Source organism: Macaca nemestrina, chromosome 19 (genome assembly GCF_043159975.1).
Source record: "Macaca nemestrina isolate mMacNem1 chromosome 19, mMacNem.hap1, whole genome shotgun sequence".
In the NCBI taxonomy this organism is placed as follows: Eukaryota; Metazoa; Chordata; class Mammalia; order Primates; family Cercopithecidae; genus Macaca; species Macaca nemestrina.
The window spans coordinates 83,003,175-83,021,803 of NC_092143.1; the positions used below are offsets into that span (position 1 = coordinate 83,003,175).

At 39.7% G+C, this 18,629-nt stretch overlaps 1 protein-coding gene across 6 annotated transcripts in view; it reads right to left on the reverse strand.

Annotated features, from left to right (window-relative positions):
• LOC105478932 (protein tyrosine phosphatase non-receptor type 2) overlaps nt 1–18,629 on the reverse strand; it is a 100,662-nt gene that overhangs the window by 18,407 nt on the left and 63,626 nt on the right. For all 6 annotated transcript variants that reach the window (XM_071085734.1, XM_071085733.1, XM_071085732.1 and 3 more), the window contains 2 exons: nt 11,624–11,833; nt 10,399–10,551 (listed from right to left, as the gene is read on the reverse strand). In XM_071085734.1, coding sequence (XP_070941835.1) covers nt 10,399–10,551; nt 11,624–11,833 — 363 coding nt within the window. The remainder of the gene's footprint in view (nt 1–10,398; nt 10,552–11,623; nt 11,834–18,629) is intronic.

Consider the following 18,629-nt stretch of genomic DNA (forward strand, 5'->3'; position numbering starts at 1 on the left):
CAACTATTAGTCATAGTTACATAATTTTAATATTGGTATCCAGATCCATGAAACTCACAGCATGCTAAATCCATTCAAGGCAAAGGGGTCCTCTCTCCAAGGTACATTATAATGAAACCATCAGAAGTTAGACAGAGAGAGTTCTAAAAGCAGCAAGAGAAAAGGATCAAGTCACGTGTAAGGGAATCCGGCAGGTTCCTATCAACAGATTTCTCAGAAAACCTGTTCATGCCAAGAAAGAACGGCTTATAGAGAATGGGATAATACATTCAAAGTGCTGAAAGATAACTACTAGCAAAGTTATCTTTCAGAAATGAAAGAAAAACGGAGTCTTTCCCATTTCTTGAAGCAAAAGCTGCAAGAATTTACTACCAATAGACTAGCCTTACAAGAAATGCTTAAGGGAGTTGCTTCGACTGGAAGCAAAAGTATAATTACTATCATGAAAACATATGATCATCTAATCTCACCGACAGAGGTAAATTAATTACCAAATTCAGAAAACTCCATTGCTATAACCGTGGAATATAATCTTTCAAATCCTCATTATGAAGGTTAAAAGTAAAAAATGGTTAATGGTAACTACAGCTACAAGTTGTTAAGGATCACACAATATAAAAAGATGTAAATTAAGCAACAAAAGTATAAGTTTGAGGGGAGGGTAAAAGTCAAAAATATTTTATGAGACAAACGTTAAGTTGTTATCAGCTTAAAACACTCTATTGTAACTATAAGATGTTTAATGTAAGCCTCATAGTAACCACGAAGAAAAAAAGTAACTACAGCAGACACACAAATAAGAGAAATAAATCAAAGCTTCTCACTATAGAAAATCACCAAACCACAAAGGTAAACAATAAGAGAGAAAGAAAGGAATAAAGAATATGCAAAGCAAACAGAAAATAATTAACAAAATGGCAGGTGTAAGTCCTTATCTATCAATAATACCCTTTAATGTAAATAGATTAAATACTTCAATGAAAAGACATAGTGGCTGAATGGATGAAAAAACAAAAAACAAAATCCAACTCTATGTTACCTACAAGACACTCACTTCACCTGTAAGGACACACTAAGCCTGAAAGTGAAGGCATGAGAAATGATATTCCATGCAAATTAAAACCAAAAAGAGAAGAGGAGTAGCTACATTTTGATAAAGTAGACTTCAGGCCAAAAACTGTAAAAAGAAACAAAGGTCAAAGGGGTCAATTCAGCAGGAGGATGTAATGATTTCAGGTATCTATGCACCCAACACTGGTGCACACAATATAAAGCAGATATTATCAGACCTAAAGGGAGACACAGACTGCAATACAGTAACAGCAGAGAATGCTACATCCCACTTCCAGCAATGGACAGATCATCCACACAGAAAATCAACAAAGAAACACAGGATTTAAACTGCACTCTAGGCCAAATGGACCTAACACACATTTACAGAACATTCCCTCCAACAGCCACAGAATACACATTTTTCTCATCAGCACATGGAACATTCTCCATGATGGGCCATATATTAGGCCACGAAACAAGTCTCAACAAATTAAAAAAAGAAAAAAATCACATTCAGGCCAGGCGGGTGGCTCACGCCCAAGAACTTTCGGAGGTGGAGGCAGGAGGATCACCTGAGGTGAGGAGGTGAGGCCAACACAGTGAAACCCCGTCTCTACCACAAATTAGCCGGGCATGGTGGTGGGCACCTGTAATCCCAGGTATTTGGGAGGCTGAGGCATAAAAATCACTTGAACCCGGGAGGCGGAGGTTGCAGTGAGTCAAGATCGTGCCAATGCACTCCAGTCTGGGGGTCAGAGTGAAACTCCGCCTCAATTAAAAAAAAAAAAAGTAGAAAGATCTCAAATAAACAACCTGATGTAAAGGAACTAGAAAATAATAAACTAAACCCAAAATTAGCAGAACAAAGAAAATAATAAAGACCAGAAGAATGGAAATAAAGTGACTAAAAAAGATACAAAAGATCAACAAAACCAAAGATTGTTTTTTAGAAAAGGTAAACAAAATCAGCAAACCTATAGTAGACTAAAAAAAAAAAAGACTCAAATCAGAGATGAAAAAGGAGACATTACAACTAATACCATAAACAAAGTATTGTAAGAGACTATTATAAACAACTGTATGCCAACAAATTGGAAAGCCTAGAGGAAATGGCTAAATTCCTAGACACACAAGCTATCCAAACTGAACCATGAAGACACAGAAAGCCTGAACTGACCAATAAAGAGTGAGATTGAATCAGTAATAAAAAGTCTCCCATCAAAGAAAAGCCAGGACTTGATGGCTTCATGGCTGAATTCTACCAAACATTTAAATAATACTAATCCTTTTCACACTGTTCAAAAAATTGAAGAGAGAAATCTTACAGAATCATTCTATAAGGCCAGCATTACCCTGATACCAAAACCAGACAAGGATACAACAAAAAAGAAAACTACAGGCCAATATCCTTGATGAACATGGACGCAAAAATCCTGAATGAAATAATAGGAAACTGAATTCAACAATATATTAAAAACATCATTTACCTTGACCAAGTGGGATTCATCCAAGGGATGAAAGGATGGTTCAACATATGCAAATCAATAAACATGATCTATCAAATCAACAGAATCAAGGACAAGAACCATATGATCATTTCAATAGATGCAGAAAAACCATTTGATAAAATTCAACATACCAGCTGGGCACAGTGGTTCATACCTGTAATCCCAGCACTTTGGGAGGCTGAGGCAGGTGAATCACTCGAGGTCAGGCGTTTGGGACCAGTCTGGCCAACATGGTGAAACCCCATCTCTACTAAAAATACAAAAAACAGCTGGATGTGGTGGTACAGGCCTGTAATTCCAGCCACTTGGGTGGCTGAGGCACAAGAATCGCTTGAACCCAAGAGGCGAAGGCAGCAGTGAGCCGAGACTGCGCCACTGCACTCCAGCCTGGGCAACGGAGCAAGACTCTGCCTCAAAAAAAAAAAAAAAATTCAACATACCTTCATGATAAAAACTCAACAAATTAGGTATGGAGGAAACTGTGCCTCAATACAAAGCCACGTATGACAAACCCATAGTTAGTATCATACTGAACATGAAAAAGTTGAAAGCTTTTCCTCTTAAGATCTGGAACAAGACAGAGATGCCCAATTTCTTTTTTTTTTTTTTTTTTTGAGATGGAGTTTTGCTCTGTCACCAGGCTGGAGTGCAGTGGTGTGATCTACAACCTCCGCCTCTCGGGTTCAAGCAATTCTCCTGTTTCAGCCTCCTGAGTAGCTGGGACTACAGGCGCGTGTCACCATACCTGGCTAATTTTTGTATTTTTAGTAGAGACAGAGTTTCACCATGTTGGCCAGGGTGGTCTCAATCTCTTGACCTCGTGATCTGCCCATCTCAGCCTCCCAAACTGCTGGGATTCCAGGTGTGGCACCAGGCTAGAATGCCTACTTTCAACACTTTTATTCAGCATAATTCTGTCAGCCCTAGCCAGAGCAATTAACCAAAAGAAAGAGAAAGGGCATTCAAACTGGAAAGGAGGAAGTCGAATTGTCTCTGTTTGCAGAAGACATAAACTTATATATAGAAAACCCTATAGACTCTACCAAAAAACTGTTATAATAAACAAATTCAGTAAAGTTGCAGGATACAAAATCAACAAATAAAAATCAGTAGAATTTTATACATCACTAGCAAACTACCTGAAAAAAAGAAATCAAGAAAGCAATTACATTTTCAAAAAAATTACCTGGGAATAAATTTAACCAAGGAGGTGAAAGATCTCTATAATGAAAATTAAAAAACATTAATGGAAAAAGTTGAAGAGGACATAAATGGAAAGATAGCCTATGTTCATGGATTAAAATTAATACTGTTAAAATGTCCATGCTACAAAGTGATCTACAGATTCAATGCAATCCAGTGAAAACACCAATGACATTCTTCTTAGAAACAGAATAAATAATCCTAAAATTTGTATGGAATCATAAAAGATGCCAAAAGCCAAAGCAATTTTTAGCAAAAAGAACAAAGCTGGGGGCATCACACTCTCTGACCTCAAAATATACTACAAAGCTACAGTAACCAAAATAGCATGCTACTACCATAAAAATGGATGTAAAGACCAATAAAACAGGAGAGCATGGAAATAAATCCACGTATTTACAACCAATTTATTTTTGACAAAGATGCCAAGAATACACACTGGTGAAGGACAGCCTCTTTGATAAATGGCGTTGTGAACACTGGATATCTACATGTCCAGGAATGAAACTAGACCCCTATCTCTCACCATATTAAAAAAATCAACTCAAAATGGGCTAAAGACTTAATATAAGACAACAAATATAAATACTAGAAGAAAAGATAGGGGAAACATTTCAGGACATTGGTCTGGGCAAGGGAAGGGTCTTTTGTATAAGACCCCAAAAGCAAAAACAGACAAATGGGATTGCATCAAACTAAAAAGTTTCTGTACAGCAAAGGCAGCAATCAACAGACTGAAGAGACAATCTACAGAATGGAAGAAAATATCTGCAAACTACACATCTGACAGGGATGAATATCCAGAATATATAAGAAACTCAAACAAAATTCAATAGCAGAGCAGAAAACACAAATAATCCAATTAAAAATAGGTAAAAGACCTGAATAGCCATTTCTTAAAAGACATACAAAGAGCCAATAGCTACATGAGAAAATGGTCAATATCACTAATCATCGGAATAATGCAAATCAATACCACACTGAGATACTACCACACCCCAATTAGAATGACTATTATCAAAAAGACAAAAAATAAATGCTGGCATGAATGTGGAGAAAGGGGAACTCCTGTACACGGCTGGTGGAATGTAAATTAGTACAGCCATTTTGGAAAACAGTATAAAAATTCCTTAAAAGATTAAAAATAGAACTATCGTATGATCCAGCAATCCCACTACTGGGTATTTATCCAAAGGAAATGAAATTAGGATTTCAAAGGCATATTGGCACTCTTGTGCTTATTGTAGGACTATTCACAATAGTCAAGATACGGAATCAACCTAAATGTCCATCAATGAATGGAGGGAGAAGGAAAATGTGGAATGTATATACACACACACACACGTATATACGTATACGTGTATATATAACATATATACATATACATGTTATACACATATATGCGCATATGTTATATATACATATATACGTAATATATACATATAAACACACACACACACACATATATAGTAATACTGTTTGGCCATAAAAAAAAAAAAGAAATCCTGTCTTTTGTGGCAAAATGGATGAAACTGGAGGACATTAGGTCAAGTATAGAAAGACAAATACTGCACGTTGTCATATGTGGAATCTAAAAAAGTTAATCTCATAGAAGCAGAGAGTAGAACAGTACCTACTGGAGGCTTTGGAGAGTAGGGAAGAGTGGGCATGGGGAGAAATTGAACAACAGTTCAATAGGGGAATGAGTTGTGGTGTTTTACTGCACAGTTGAATGACTATGGTTAATAATATTTAATATTTCAGACAGGGTGTGGTGGCTCATGTCTGCAATTCTAGCAGTTTGGGAGGCTGGGGCGGGAGATCACTTGAGCCCAGGAGTTTGAGACCAACCTGGGCAACATGGTGAGATCCAGTCTCTACAAATATTTAAAAATGAGCCACATGTGGTGGCATGCGCCTGCAGTCCCAACTACTTAAGAGACTAGGGCAGGAGGATACCACGAGCCCAGGTGGTTGAGGCTGCAATGACTGAGCCATGATCGTGCCACTGCACACCAGCCTGAACAAGAGAATGAGACCCTATCTCAAAAAAAATGTATATACATACACATTTTATATATACATAAAATCCTCTCTTCTAGCTATTTTGAAATACTTACATATACATATATATTTCAAGTACTATGAAATATATTAGCATATAATAATATATAATGAAATATACATTTCAAAATAGCTGGAAGAGAGGATTTTGAATGTTTTCACCACAAAGATAAATGTATGAGGTGACAGATGTGCTAAATAGTCTAATTTGATCATTACATAATGTATAAATGTATCAAAATATCTCACTGAACCCCATAAATAGGTACAATTACTAAGTGTCAATCAAAAACAAAGGCCGGGGCACGTGGTGGCTCACGCCTGTAATCCCAACACTTTGGGAGGCCAAGGCAGGTGGATCAAGAGGTCAGGAGATCGAGACCATCCTAGCTAACATGGTGAAACCCCATGTCTACTAAAAATACAAAAGATTAGCTGGGTGTGGTGGCGGGCACCTGTAGTCCCAGTTACTTGGGAGGCTGAGGTAGGAGAATCACTTGAACCCGGGAGGTGGAGGTTGCACTCCAGCCTGGGCGAGAGAGCAAGACTCCGTCTCAATAAAACAAACAAAACAAAAAAACAAAAAAATAAAAAAATACAGTGGCACTGCACAAAAACCACAAATTTTTTAAAAAAGATTTCAGCCAAGGTAGATTTTGCTTGAATCTTAATCCATTTCTAATCCACAGGTATGTAACACTGGAGTACTGACCACAGTGGTGCTTGAATGTGATCTGGAACCTTCTTGCTCCTTGCCACTGTTCAGTCTAGGGCGGAACCAACAGTGAGATTTCCAAGTAGGTCCTTATGACGCTAAAGGACTTTAACTATCAGGGTTGTGATATCAGGTACACTAGCAGCCCCAGGCAGCTGGCTAGCCCACCACTGGGCTAGGGAAACACCCTCCAGCATGCCTCTAGCATGGACTTCAGGAGTATATGGCAACCCAAACCAGGATTCGGACCAAAATGAAGAGAAATTTCCGTTTCTTCTATGAAAGAGGATGTCATCATCTACCCTGGGAGACAGTTGTAATTAATGAGATGGGATGTGAAGAGCCCAGCATCATGTCTAGAAAATACTACGTTTCCTCACTTGTCACCATTCCTAGGGACAAAGGTAGAGGAAGAAGAGTGCATCTGGGCCCCTGCAGATGAAAGCAGTGACAACTTACATGCCAGAGAAGAAAAAGGCATATATAACCTACACACTGCGACTAGTCTCTCGAGTCCTTGAAAGGATGAGGACATGACCACCATCTACGTATCTGCCAGGGGCAGGTGGTACAGGTTGAAGCAGTAGGAGCCAATGGTTTTGATTAACTATGACTACACTGGCCCAAATGACTCCGTAGGGACAGGGATGGCCTTCTTTGAAGATCTTATCCAGGAAGCAAGGAGTCTTGGATCTAATTAATAAGGAATACTTGGCCAGGCGCGGTGGCTCACGCCTGTAATCCCAGCACTTTAGGAGGCCGAGATGGGCAGATCACGAGGTCAGGAGATCGAGACCATCCTGGCTAACACGGTGAAACCCCATCTCTACTAAAAATACAAAAAAAAAAAATTAGCCGGGCGTGGTGATGGGTGCCTGTAGTCCCAGCTACTCGGGAGGCTGAGGCAGGAGAATGGCGTGAACCCAGGAGGAGGAGCTTGCAGTGAGCCGAGATCGCACCACTGCACTCCAGCCTGGGCGACAGAGCAAGACTCCGACTCAACAACAACAAAAAAATAATAAGGAATACTCTACTTATTGCCCGAGGAGTTTAATGATTTTAAACAGAGATGTAATATTGCAACTTACAGTTTTTTGGAACTTATGGAACATTCATTCCCTGGAGTTACTCTTGTGCAATATGGTACTGTTAAAAGTAATGCTTGTATTTAGATCTTTAAAAAATCTCTGGGAAATCCATTCATAGAATGGATAAACTAGTTTCTAATTTGTCTCATTGTCATCATGTACCAGAGGTATTAAAAAGAAAAAAGCACGCCTGGCACACTGGCTCATGCCTGTAATCCCAGCACTTTGGGAGGCCGAGGTGGGCAGATCACTTGAGATCAGGAGTTTGAGACCAGTCTGGGTAACATGGTGAAACCCCTTCTCTACCAAAAATACAAAAATTAGCCGGGGGTGGTGGCGCGTGCCTGTAGTAGATCAGTAGCTGGGATTACAGGCACCACCACACCTGGCTAATTTTGTATTTTCAGTAGAAACAGGGTTTCTCCATGAGACCAAGTCTCGTCTTTCACTCAGGCTAGAGTATAGTGGCACAATCTCAGCTCACTACAACCTCGGCCTCTAGAAGATACTACATTTCCTGAGCCCTCACTCGTCATCTCCCGGGCTCAAGCAATTCTTCTACCTCAGCCTCCCAAGTAACTGGGATTACAGGCATGTGCCACCACGCCCAGCTAATTTTTTGTAGATCTTACAACATTAGTTCTGAATTGACAAACTAGATATTTACTCTGGGAGGTTTACTGTCATCAATACTGGGAATTTGCTAATCAATATGTGGTAATACCAGCAACCAGCTTAAGTATTTATGCCTGACCTTGTGCTGAAAGGCAATTACAAATAGCCTATATATCTACAGGAATGTCAAGGTCATTGAAAGTTTTCTGTAAATGAATACATACTTTAAGATTATAATTATATATATTTACGGACTTAAGATACAATCACTTTGGTGGGCTGGGTGCGTTGGCTCACGCCTGTAATCTCAGCACTTTGGGAAGCTAAGGCAGGCAGATCACCTGAGGTCAGGAGTTGGAGACCAGCCTGGCCAACACAGTGAAACCCCATCTCTACTAAAAATGCAGAATTAGTCCAGGAGTGGTGACAGGCACCCGTAATCCCAGCGACTCGGGAGACTGAGTAGGGGGAATTACTTGAACCTGGGAGGTGGAGGCTGCAGTGAGCCGAGACTACGCCATTGCACTCCAGTCTGGGCAAAAAGAGCGAAACTGGGTCTCAAAAAAGGAAAAAAAAACAGTAGCACGTGTGGTATGTATGTATTAATCCAACTTTATCAGTAATCACTTCATATGCCAATGGTCTAAATGCACCAATTAAGAGACAGAGACTCTCAGAATGCCAAGACCATTTCTGCAGAAATGAACCCCTCGGAACGGGTAGCGGGCTTTTCTGATCCTGAGTACCTGAAGGACAAAGATGTCTCCAATGTCCTACCTGGAACGGGGGCAGAAAATGCTGTAGAAATGAGAGTCTGAGGACTCTACCATACCAGATAAATTAACAGAAAAAAATCCTTCCTAGCCACAAACTGCACTGTCAAAGACTCCACAAAAAAGTGTCCAGAAAAACTGATCTCTGTGATAAAAAAGGATCCATCCTCAGATAAAGCATGTATTCTAAAACTAAAGAGACAAAACTTAAAAAAAAAGCAGTGGTAGGAAACACACAATCCAAAGGACCATACACTTCCCTCCCAGTGACCCACCTCACCACAGCCAGGAAGCAGGCTGTGAAGGCGGCATGCAGGCTGTGAAGGCATGGGGAAATCTGACTGAACTACTTGATTTTCTTTTTTAACTCCAGATTTAAGTTGGTGAAAGCTCACTGCGATTAGAAAGGGAAATTTTCCTAATCTTAAACATCTGAAGTAACTTTTACTTCACCTAAATCACTGGTCACTGCCAAAGTAATCCCAGGAAACCCAGTGTTCCCAAAGTCTAGTGTCTGAAGCAGGACATGTTCTGTGGGCTGAGTTTTCCACACATTGAGTATTTTGGCTCTGAGTACCCTAAGGTTTATGTTCATTAAGAATATTTTAATGCTATTTAAAGATTTGGAAAAAATCTTTTAAAATAAACCTTTATTCTGACACCAAGGGTCTAAGTTATATTCCTGTATTGGCTAGTAATCACAGAAATGAAAGTGCTAGTAAATATGTTCACATACGAGAAATAGAATGAAAAGTCAGTCTATCTTATATTATGCATCAATTTACAGTATCTGCTTACGTCCAATACGATGTGATTAAACCATACAAAAAATGGAGTCTGTGGTTGTTTCTATTACATTTTAACTTAGTGCATAACACAAACTTCTGATCAGTCTTTGAATTTAGGTTCTACAAATATGCAGTAAAAATAGCTTCATGAGAATAAAGCCATCAACCAGAAGAATGTAACATTTTGCTGGAATTTCATTATATCTGCCATAAATATTCAAGTTGCTTGTTATAAAGTCAAATATTATATAAACCAAGTATTAGTGTGTAATGAGGGCAAAAGTATCTGAAGTTTCCAGCTACTTTAATAATTAAAAGCTTAACCACCCCCAAAATGAAAAATTCAGTTTCTTTAATGAAATCTTGTTTCTACAAGGGCTTTTAAGTAACAGACAGGATTTAACCTGAAGCTGAGTATATATGAGGAAGCTAGCTAAAATTTTACAATTTTAAGACAGCCAATTGGATTTACCACAAAAATTCAAACATACTTTTTGAAACAAAGACGACAAGGGCTCAAGTGGAGTGCAGTTATTTGATGCTGTGTGTATTTAACAAATAGATATGATTTTAAATGTGTATAAAGTTTACCTGTATACTAGAATCTCCCTTTATACATTTTGCTCCTTCTATTATAGCCATGTATGAGAATCTCAGTTGATCTGGGGTCTGAATAAGACCCATTCGGTATTTTCTCATGTTCAGTAACACTTGTTTAATGTTAATATCACCTCCTTTTTCCATCTGCAAGAAAGGCAAATATCAGACAAATCTTTTGTTATTGGAACCCAGGAAACAGAATCAATGCAGGATCATTGCTAAGATTTTTGCTCTGCATTTTCTCCTCTGAAAGAACAACGATAATTTAACCCTGCAGCTATAACTGTTACATACACAGCAACTATCCCAGCCTACTCATCCCTCCCCACATCTCAACCACTCAAGTAGATGGAGGACTTTGATTCTTCAGCTGATTCACAATTGATTCCAAACCAATCATAGTAATCTCATTCCTTCTGGCCAGTCATTGGTTAAAGGAAGGATTTATAATCAGTTCTGACTAGTATAAGGACTATTTTTTTTTTTTTTTTAAAGTCATGGCAGGAGTCAACCTTTCTGCTCACTGCCCTTCCGCCTCCTTCATGTCTGCACTACAGACACGATGTCTGGATACACAGCACCCATCTAAAGATGGTGGGAAAGAGGCCAGTAAGGAAAAAATAAAGGTCCTAAAAAGAGAAAAAAAGATTTAGGCTGTATACAGGCTGGGACTGGGATTGACTGGTGCAGAAAGAATTAGCCCTTGGGGGCACAGACAGGAACCTCAGGCGAGTAACAGTAATACTGACATTTATGGAATGCTCAGAAAACACCAGGGACTCTTCTAGTGTCCCTTAATGTATTAATTCATTGAATTCTCACAGCAACCCTGTGAAATATGTCTATCATTATCCCTAGTTTTTAAATTTAAAAAAATGAGATAAAGTATTTGTCTGAGGAGGAAGTCAGTATTACATATGAATTTATATTTGAAAAAATGAGGGGAAGAGACCTATTATTTCTGTAATATAAAGCTACCAGGAAGAAAAACATCTTCTTAGGAATCTCTAAAATCATCTTGGATACATTTCTACCAGTCATGAATAAGACGCAGTTGCAAACATGGAAATGAGATTTTTAGGTTTTTCCAAAAGTAGAAGTTAAAAGTTGAAAAACCTCAGTTCTATGATACAACATCAGTGCTTCTTCCTTGCCAGGGGAAGCAATTAAAAAAAAAAATCAATGAGATTAAAATGAGATCGCAAGAAGCACTTACCAAAACAAGACAAGTGTCTACCAGAGAGAAGGTGCCAGAGCGCCCAATGCCTGCACTACAGTGGATCACCGCAGGCCCATGGTCAGGGTTCAAGGAGCCAGATTCTCTCACTTTAAACAAGAAATTGAGAAATGAAGCTGGTGATTCAGGGACTCCAAAATCTGGCCAGGTAGTATAATGAAAGTGAGATATTGTTCTGGTTTCACCACTCTAAAAAGTGAAAATCAAGGGAGGACAAGTTAGTTCTATTTTTTTTTCTTTTAAAAAAACTACTTCAGAAAGATCATGTGTTTTGTGTAATCCTTTACAGCCATATGGGCTGTTTATACTATGATTTTTCCATTTGTTTTCTGACAATCCCATATACAAATTAGGGAAGATTTTCTTCAGTGGAAATTTGGGATGTATTAATAATAGCTAACACATACAACACTTACTATTTTGGAAGCCTGTTCTAAACACTTTCCTTATTAACTAAATCTACACAACAATCCTATTAAAACCCATTTTCCTGATGAAAAAACTGAAACAAAGGGTAAGTAGTTTGCTCAAGGTCACACAGCTGGAACATGGCAGAACCAGGATTCGAAGCAACCTGGGGCAGCCTTTGGGTTCTCAGTTACTAATCTGTTACCATACACGTTACCAATATTTTCTTTAATTCATGCATCATGAATGGACTACTTTTTTCTATTTTAAAAAATGTCTGCCAGGCGCAATTGGCTCATGCTCGTAATCCCAGCACTTTGGGAGGCCGAGGTGGGCAGATCAACTGAGGTCAGGAGTTCGAGACCAGCCTGGTCAACATGGTGAAACCCCATTTCTACTAAAAACACAAAAAATTAGCCAGGCGTGGTGGCGCGTGCCTGTAATCCCAGCTACTTGGGAGGCTGAGGCAGGAGAACTGCTTGAATCCAGGAGGTGGAAGTTGCAGTGAGCAGAGATCATGCCAGTGCACACCAGCTTGGGCACCAAGAGTGAAACTCCATTTTCAAAAAAAAAAAAAAAAATTCTACCAGTGTAATTTTACATTCTTTAACATTTTCCTTTTTATGAATTTCAGAGTTTATTTTTAAAATATAATTTCCTGTTTCACATGATTATCTGTTAGATTCTGCTACACAGGCATAGGGGAGCAACTCAAGAATTAATCTAAAGAACCAATCTTTACATTTTTAATTGGAATTGTTCCTCTAATTGTTGCCTTTCCCCACGGCAATAATTTCCAGTCCTAAAGCTGTTTATATGCTTTTGCTGATGTGCTAAAATGGTTTACCAACATGCTAAATGTTTCCTGTCTCTTAGGCCTGCCTGGCAATCACTAACGCTTCCTGGATATTCCTGATGATCTGTATTTCTAACTCATTATGAAAATGTTCTTCAGCTTTCTGCCAATTGCCTTTTGCCCCAAGGAGCACTTCTCTGCTTTATATTCTTCATTGGTGTAAATTAAGCAGTGGTCTTCCACTAATACATCTTTGCGCAATTTTTCAGTTTTATTGTAGGAGGTTTTTTTTGAGGGAGGAGGCATAGAAACAACGTAAAAAACCTTGATGTTTAATGGTGTAATAACTAAAGACTATTATTATAATATCCTGCTCCCAATAAAAATTTCCAAAATTAGAAGTTAGCTTTCACTTTAAAAATATAAATTTTTGGCTGGGCGTGGTGGCTCACATCTGTAATCCCAGCACTTTGGGAGGCCGAGGTGGGTGGATCACCTGAGGTCAGGAGTTTGAGACCAGCCTGACCAACACAGAGAAACCCCATCTCTACTAAAAATACAAACTTATCTGGGCGTGGTGGGGCATGTCTGTAATCCCAGGTACTTGGGAGGTTGAGGCAGGAGAATCGCTTGAACCTGGGAGGCAGTGGTTGCGGTAAGCTGAGATCGCGCCATTGCACTCCAGCCTGGGCAACAAGAGCAAAACTCCATCTCAAAAACAAACAAACAAACAAAAAACCCCTATTTTGCAGTAGAAATTGACTTCTACATCCCAGACTCAGTATATAAGGTATAATACTAATAAAGTACAGTGAAATAAATTTTTTAAAAAGTACATACTTTTAGTGACCTTTTAACATCCAGCATTAATAATTTCAAATACAGTGTGATCCACAAGTTCTCAATATACGAAAAGCAATAAAAAATTTCTCCATTACGAATTAAAATGATCACGGTTTCTACGTTTTAAGACATTTCTTTTTAAATTAATTATGGTAAGTGAATAAAGCCAGACTAAAGGCTATATACTATACTATTCCGTTTATATGACATTCTGGAAAAGGCAGAATCACACAGAAACAGAAACCAGATCACTGGTTGCCAGAGGCTGGGGGTAGAGAACATGACTGACTGTACACAAGCAACACCAGAACATCTGGGGCAGGGGAGCGGTGACAGAACCGACCTACGTTTCTGCTGTGGGCAGTGGCTACATGACTGAATGCACTGTCAAAAGTCACATAACTGTACACCAAAAGGAGTCAATCTTACTGTAGGTTAAAAAAAAAAAAAAGGTAAATTTATTGCATTAAAAAAGAGAATGCAAAACATTCTAAAATAAGAAGGGTAAACTCTCGTGTCCTTTTACAGAACAGCAGGTGGGCAGTTAACAAGGCAACACCGACAGGAATGGGCTAGAGGCAGGTTCTCGACAGCGGGGGACACAGTTAACTCCAAGTCAAGTTTTCCTGTAAACGAGGTTAAGATTCTAGTGACATTAATAACCCACTTTGTTTCTTACTTGCTGTGGCCATCGGCAGGACCAGACTCAGTCTGTGTGGGCCTTTCTGTGGTCCGCTCTGAGCAGGAGCCTGCAGTGCTCTGTGGTCTCTGGCCCAGAGCTCCTATGGGGTCCTGCGTGTAATTACTTCATCATGTCCTGGCTCAAACATATGGTCGCCCTACAATCTTGGGCAACGGCTTGCTTTCTCTTTGCTTGTATGATTTTGGCTCAAGACTAGTGGTCTCAATTTTTTTCAAATTCAGGTCACACTGTCTGGGATACTAGAAGCCAGTTCCCAGAAATGCTCATGACTGTTTGTATAATAAAGTCTTCCCCACTAATAGATTTTTGAAAATCAGTTGTTGTTTTTTCTCCCCCTACAGAACCAGGACTTTTTGAGAGGTTAACTTTGATTAATTTATCCTTACAGAAACAAGATTCAAAAAACACAGCTTTCCAAAATCATGTAATTCACAGTTACAAAGGACCACATGAAGGCATAAGATTAATATATTTACTACTCTGGTAATAGAAATATTCATATGCATGACTGGATGGACCCCTTTCCCTCTTTTTCACGCAGGGAAAAAAAAAAAAAAATGAGGGGAAAAAAAAAGGGTTGCCAAAGGATACAAAGCTAAAACAAAACTCATCTTTATTCCAAACAAGGTCTGCATTTAGACTTTACAATTTTTGGCAAACTCCTTATTTTCAAAACTGCAGAAGCACCCTTTTCTTCTCCTTGGTCACCAAGTCACACTACTTCCCCTCTGATCCCCAGCCGCTGCCCCCCAGCCCACCAAGTCACACTGCTTCCCCTCTGATCCCCAGCCGCTGCCCCCCAGCCCACCAAGTCACACTGCTTCCCCTCTGATCCCCAGCCGCTGCCCCCCAGCCCACCAAGTCATACTACTTCCCCTCTGATCCCCAGCCGCTGCCCCCCAGCTTCTCGCTGCTTCACCCCACTCCCTACACACACCCGGGCTGCACCCACAATTATAGGCTGTCCCTGTCTGCAGCTGCTCCACACATGCCTGCCAAACTTTCTGTCTAAAACTTTGCATTATGTATACTACATTCTGCACAAAATGTCAGCGGCTTGCTGTTCTAAGGCAAAATCCCATTTACATTTTTAAAAGAGAATTCTAAATTTAAAGTCTTTTTATAGGGATGTCAAACTTGCATATATGAAGCCAGGATAATAACCTGTGAGTTGAGCAGGTATAACAACAGGAATTGTTAGGCCACAGCAATTTAAGTGTATGCCCTGTTCACAGCCTTCAAATGCAAGTTAATAATCATCATAAATACATAATAAGATTATACATTTTCCAATTATAAAAAATCTATACAGCTCTATGACCCCAGGCCCAATTACTTTCACACTTTAGGTATATATGGAGGGTACCAAGATTCTGTCTCTAAAAGACTTTCACTAAGCCCCAGTTCTGTCATCTGTGAATAGGGTTAATACTACTACTTACCTTACAAAACTGTTGTAACGAACAAATGAAACAATTAATGTGAAGTGCCTGCCATATCCCTGCACATGGTAAATGCTTAACAGATACTGGGTATTTTTAAAACAACTATACTCACCAATTGCCTTTACTGTGGCCCCTAGAAAGCTCCAGTCAATTGTAAAACTCAACACATTTTCAACCTCTTCATTGGGTATTTCCTCTACACCTAAAGAGTGACAAAGTTTGTCAACCCTATGTCCTAACCAGATGTCCAATCTGTACCTTCACTATCACTGCCTTAGTTGGGTCTCTCATCAATTTTTGCCAGGGTCAGTATGTCAGTGATAAATATTTACTGACTGCAATTCATTGTGAAAGACAGATCGAACTCACCAGATGAGGAGGAGCGGCAGAAGCGGCTAGGGACAGGCTCACATTCTAAGCAGAGAGAAAGCAATATGCAAAGGTATGCCACCCACACCCGCCCCCCCCCAGGGAACTAACCTATTAGACAAGCCTGTCTGTTAGCATGGACTAATCCTGGATACCCGAAGGAGAGGGAGTTAGACAAGGAGGCAAGGACCAGGCTGGGCTGGGTCACGGTCTTGTGCACTGGACAGACACTTTTTTTAGTAACCAACGGGAGCTACAGAAGGATTCTTAGAGGCCGGTGGAAAGACTGTATCTGTGTTTTACAACAATCACTCAGGTGCAATGTGGTTAAAATGTACTCCGTGCAATGGCCGGGGAGTGCCAAGGCAGCAGATAACTCCCAGCCCCTTGGAAGTTAAAAACCTCATTATGGAGTCAAGATTTAGACAGAGAGAAGTACTGAACAAGCAGTAGAATGATAATATTTAAACTACTGAAAAAGTATAAGAATCACAGCTGTTAGGGATAAATGTGTCACAGATATATGTCAGGAGAGACCTAAGTAAGAAGTGGGCCACAGGGGTTACTAAGGACGTGTAGGATACAAAGGCAGAGAAGAGAGAGGACATTCTAGGTAGAATAAACTGTTTAAACGATTTTGAATCAAATCCCAGCTAAGCATCATAATAATTAGACTCTCATCTTGCTTAATCTATAGGGACAGGGAAATAGAAGACAGTCAGCATTATAACAGTATTCCTGGAACTCACTAAACATAAAGCTGGCCAACAACATTACAAAAATAGTGAAGGGCAACTAAAAAGAAAAAACTAAAAGACAAGTACTCTAGATGACCTTGTATTTTTAAAACCCCTCAAAACTATCCCCATAGCTTAAGCCACAGGCCACACTGCAGAGATGCAATCTCTTCATTCAGGGGCCAGGGTCCAAACTTCCAGCTCTAAGTAAGTCACTGTAAAGGGCTCCTGGTATGTCACTGTGCTGCTCCATTAGACTGGAGGCGGCGCAGGGCTTGCTTAGACAACAGCTTTACCTTTGGACCTGTTAATAGACATAGGTCAGACTCCCTTAGATGCACACGGGATCTCTGCACCGCAGAGACCTCAATAAAGACAGAGATCTGCGGGTTGAGGTTGGCTATCAGCCCCCTACTTCATCATCACTTTTTCTCACTCCCTTGGTTCTTTCTTTCTCTCTAAACTTATCCTTTTCAACTACTCCCCGTTTCTGTTGTCCCTTCCAATTCATTACTATTACAGAAAGGAAACTGATAAACTAAAAAGGTAATTGCGGCTCCCGCATTATGTCTTAGACGCTGTCATGATATTAACTCACTTGATCTTTAGAGCAATCCTATGTAGTAGGTACATCAACACCCTCATTTCATAGATGATAAAGCAGGTACTGTTTATCATCCATAGTGAAGTAATGTGACCCAAGTCACTCAGCAAGAGTGGCAGAGTCAGGATTTAAAGTCAGGCTATCTGATTCTACAGTTTATCTACTTAGGCAAATGTAATTCTGCCTTTCATACTGAAATGCCACGTTATCCTTCTAAAGAATAAAGAATCCCTAGTTCTAATTAAACATTATAAAGTAGAACACAAACAAATTCTTGCTATTATATTATGGTATGTTCTAAACCCAGGCCAATAAAAAGTCCAGTGATCATGTCATTGTACCACACAGTTGCTAGCAACTAAAACACGGTGGCTGGCCAACTCACATGACGGCCTCAACTCCAGAAAGACGCTTCAGAATCAGTATCTCTCTTTACAACAATTAGCATCTTTTCAAAAGGACTTATCCCCCTGTCAAAAGTTAGGAGATGGCCGGGCACAGTGGTTCACACCTGTAATCCCAGCACTTTGAGAGGCTGAGGCGGGCAGATCACCTGAAGTCAGGAGTTCGAGATCAGTCTGGCCAACATGGCGAAACCCCATCTCTACTAAAAATACAAAAAATTAGCCAGGCATGGCGGTGCACACCTGTAGTCCCAGCTACTCGGGAGGCGGAGACAGGAGAATCACTTGAACCCAGGAGGTGGAGGCTGCAATGAGCCAAGATCATGCCACTGCACTCCAGCCTGGGCAACAGAACGAGATTCTGTCTTAAAAAATAGGGGACCAGGAGAACTAATGAGTTCAGTCTGTCACTTATTAGCTAAGTAATCAGTGGAAAAAGTCCTATAACCGAATGGATTTTAATGTAACTATTCATTTTTATAATGTAAAATATGGGGATAATAAGAATATTTACACTGTCCACACTAACTGAAGACTATTGGTCAAATGATATACATGTGAAAGCATTTTTGGAATCTGATAAACAAAACACAAAAATCATTTCATTTTATTATTACTTCAGTTACCATCAATTCTCAATAAGGACTGTTCCAGAAATAGGGAAACACATCTATGC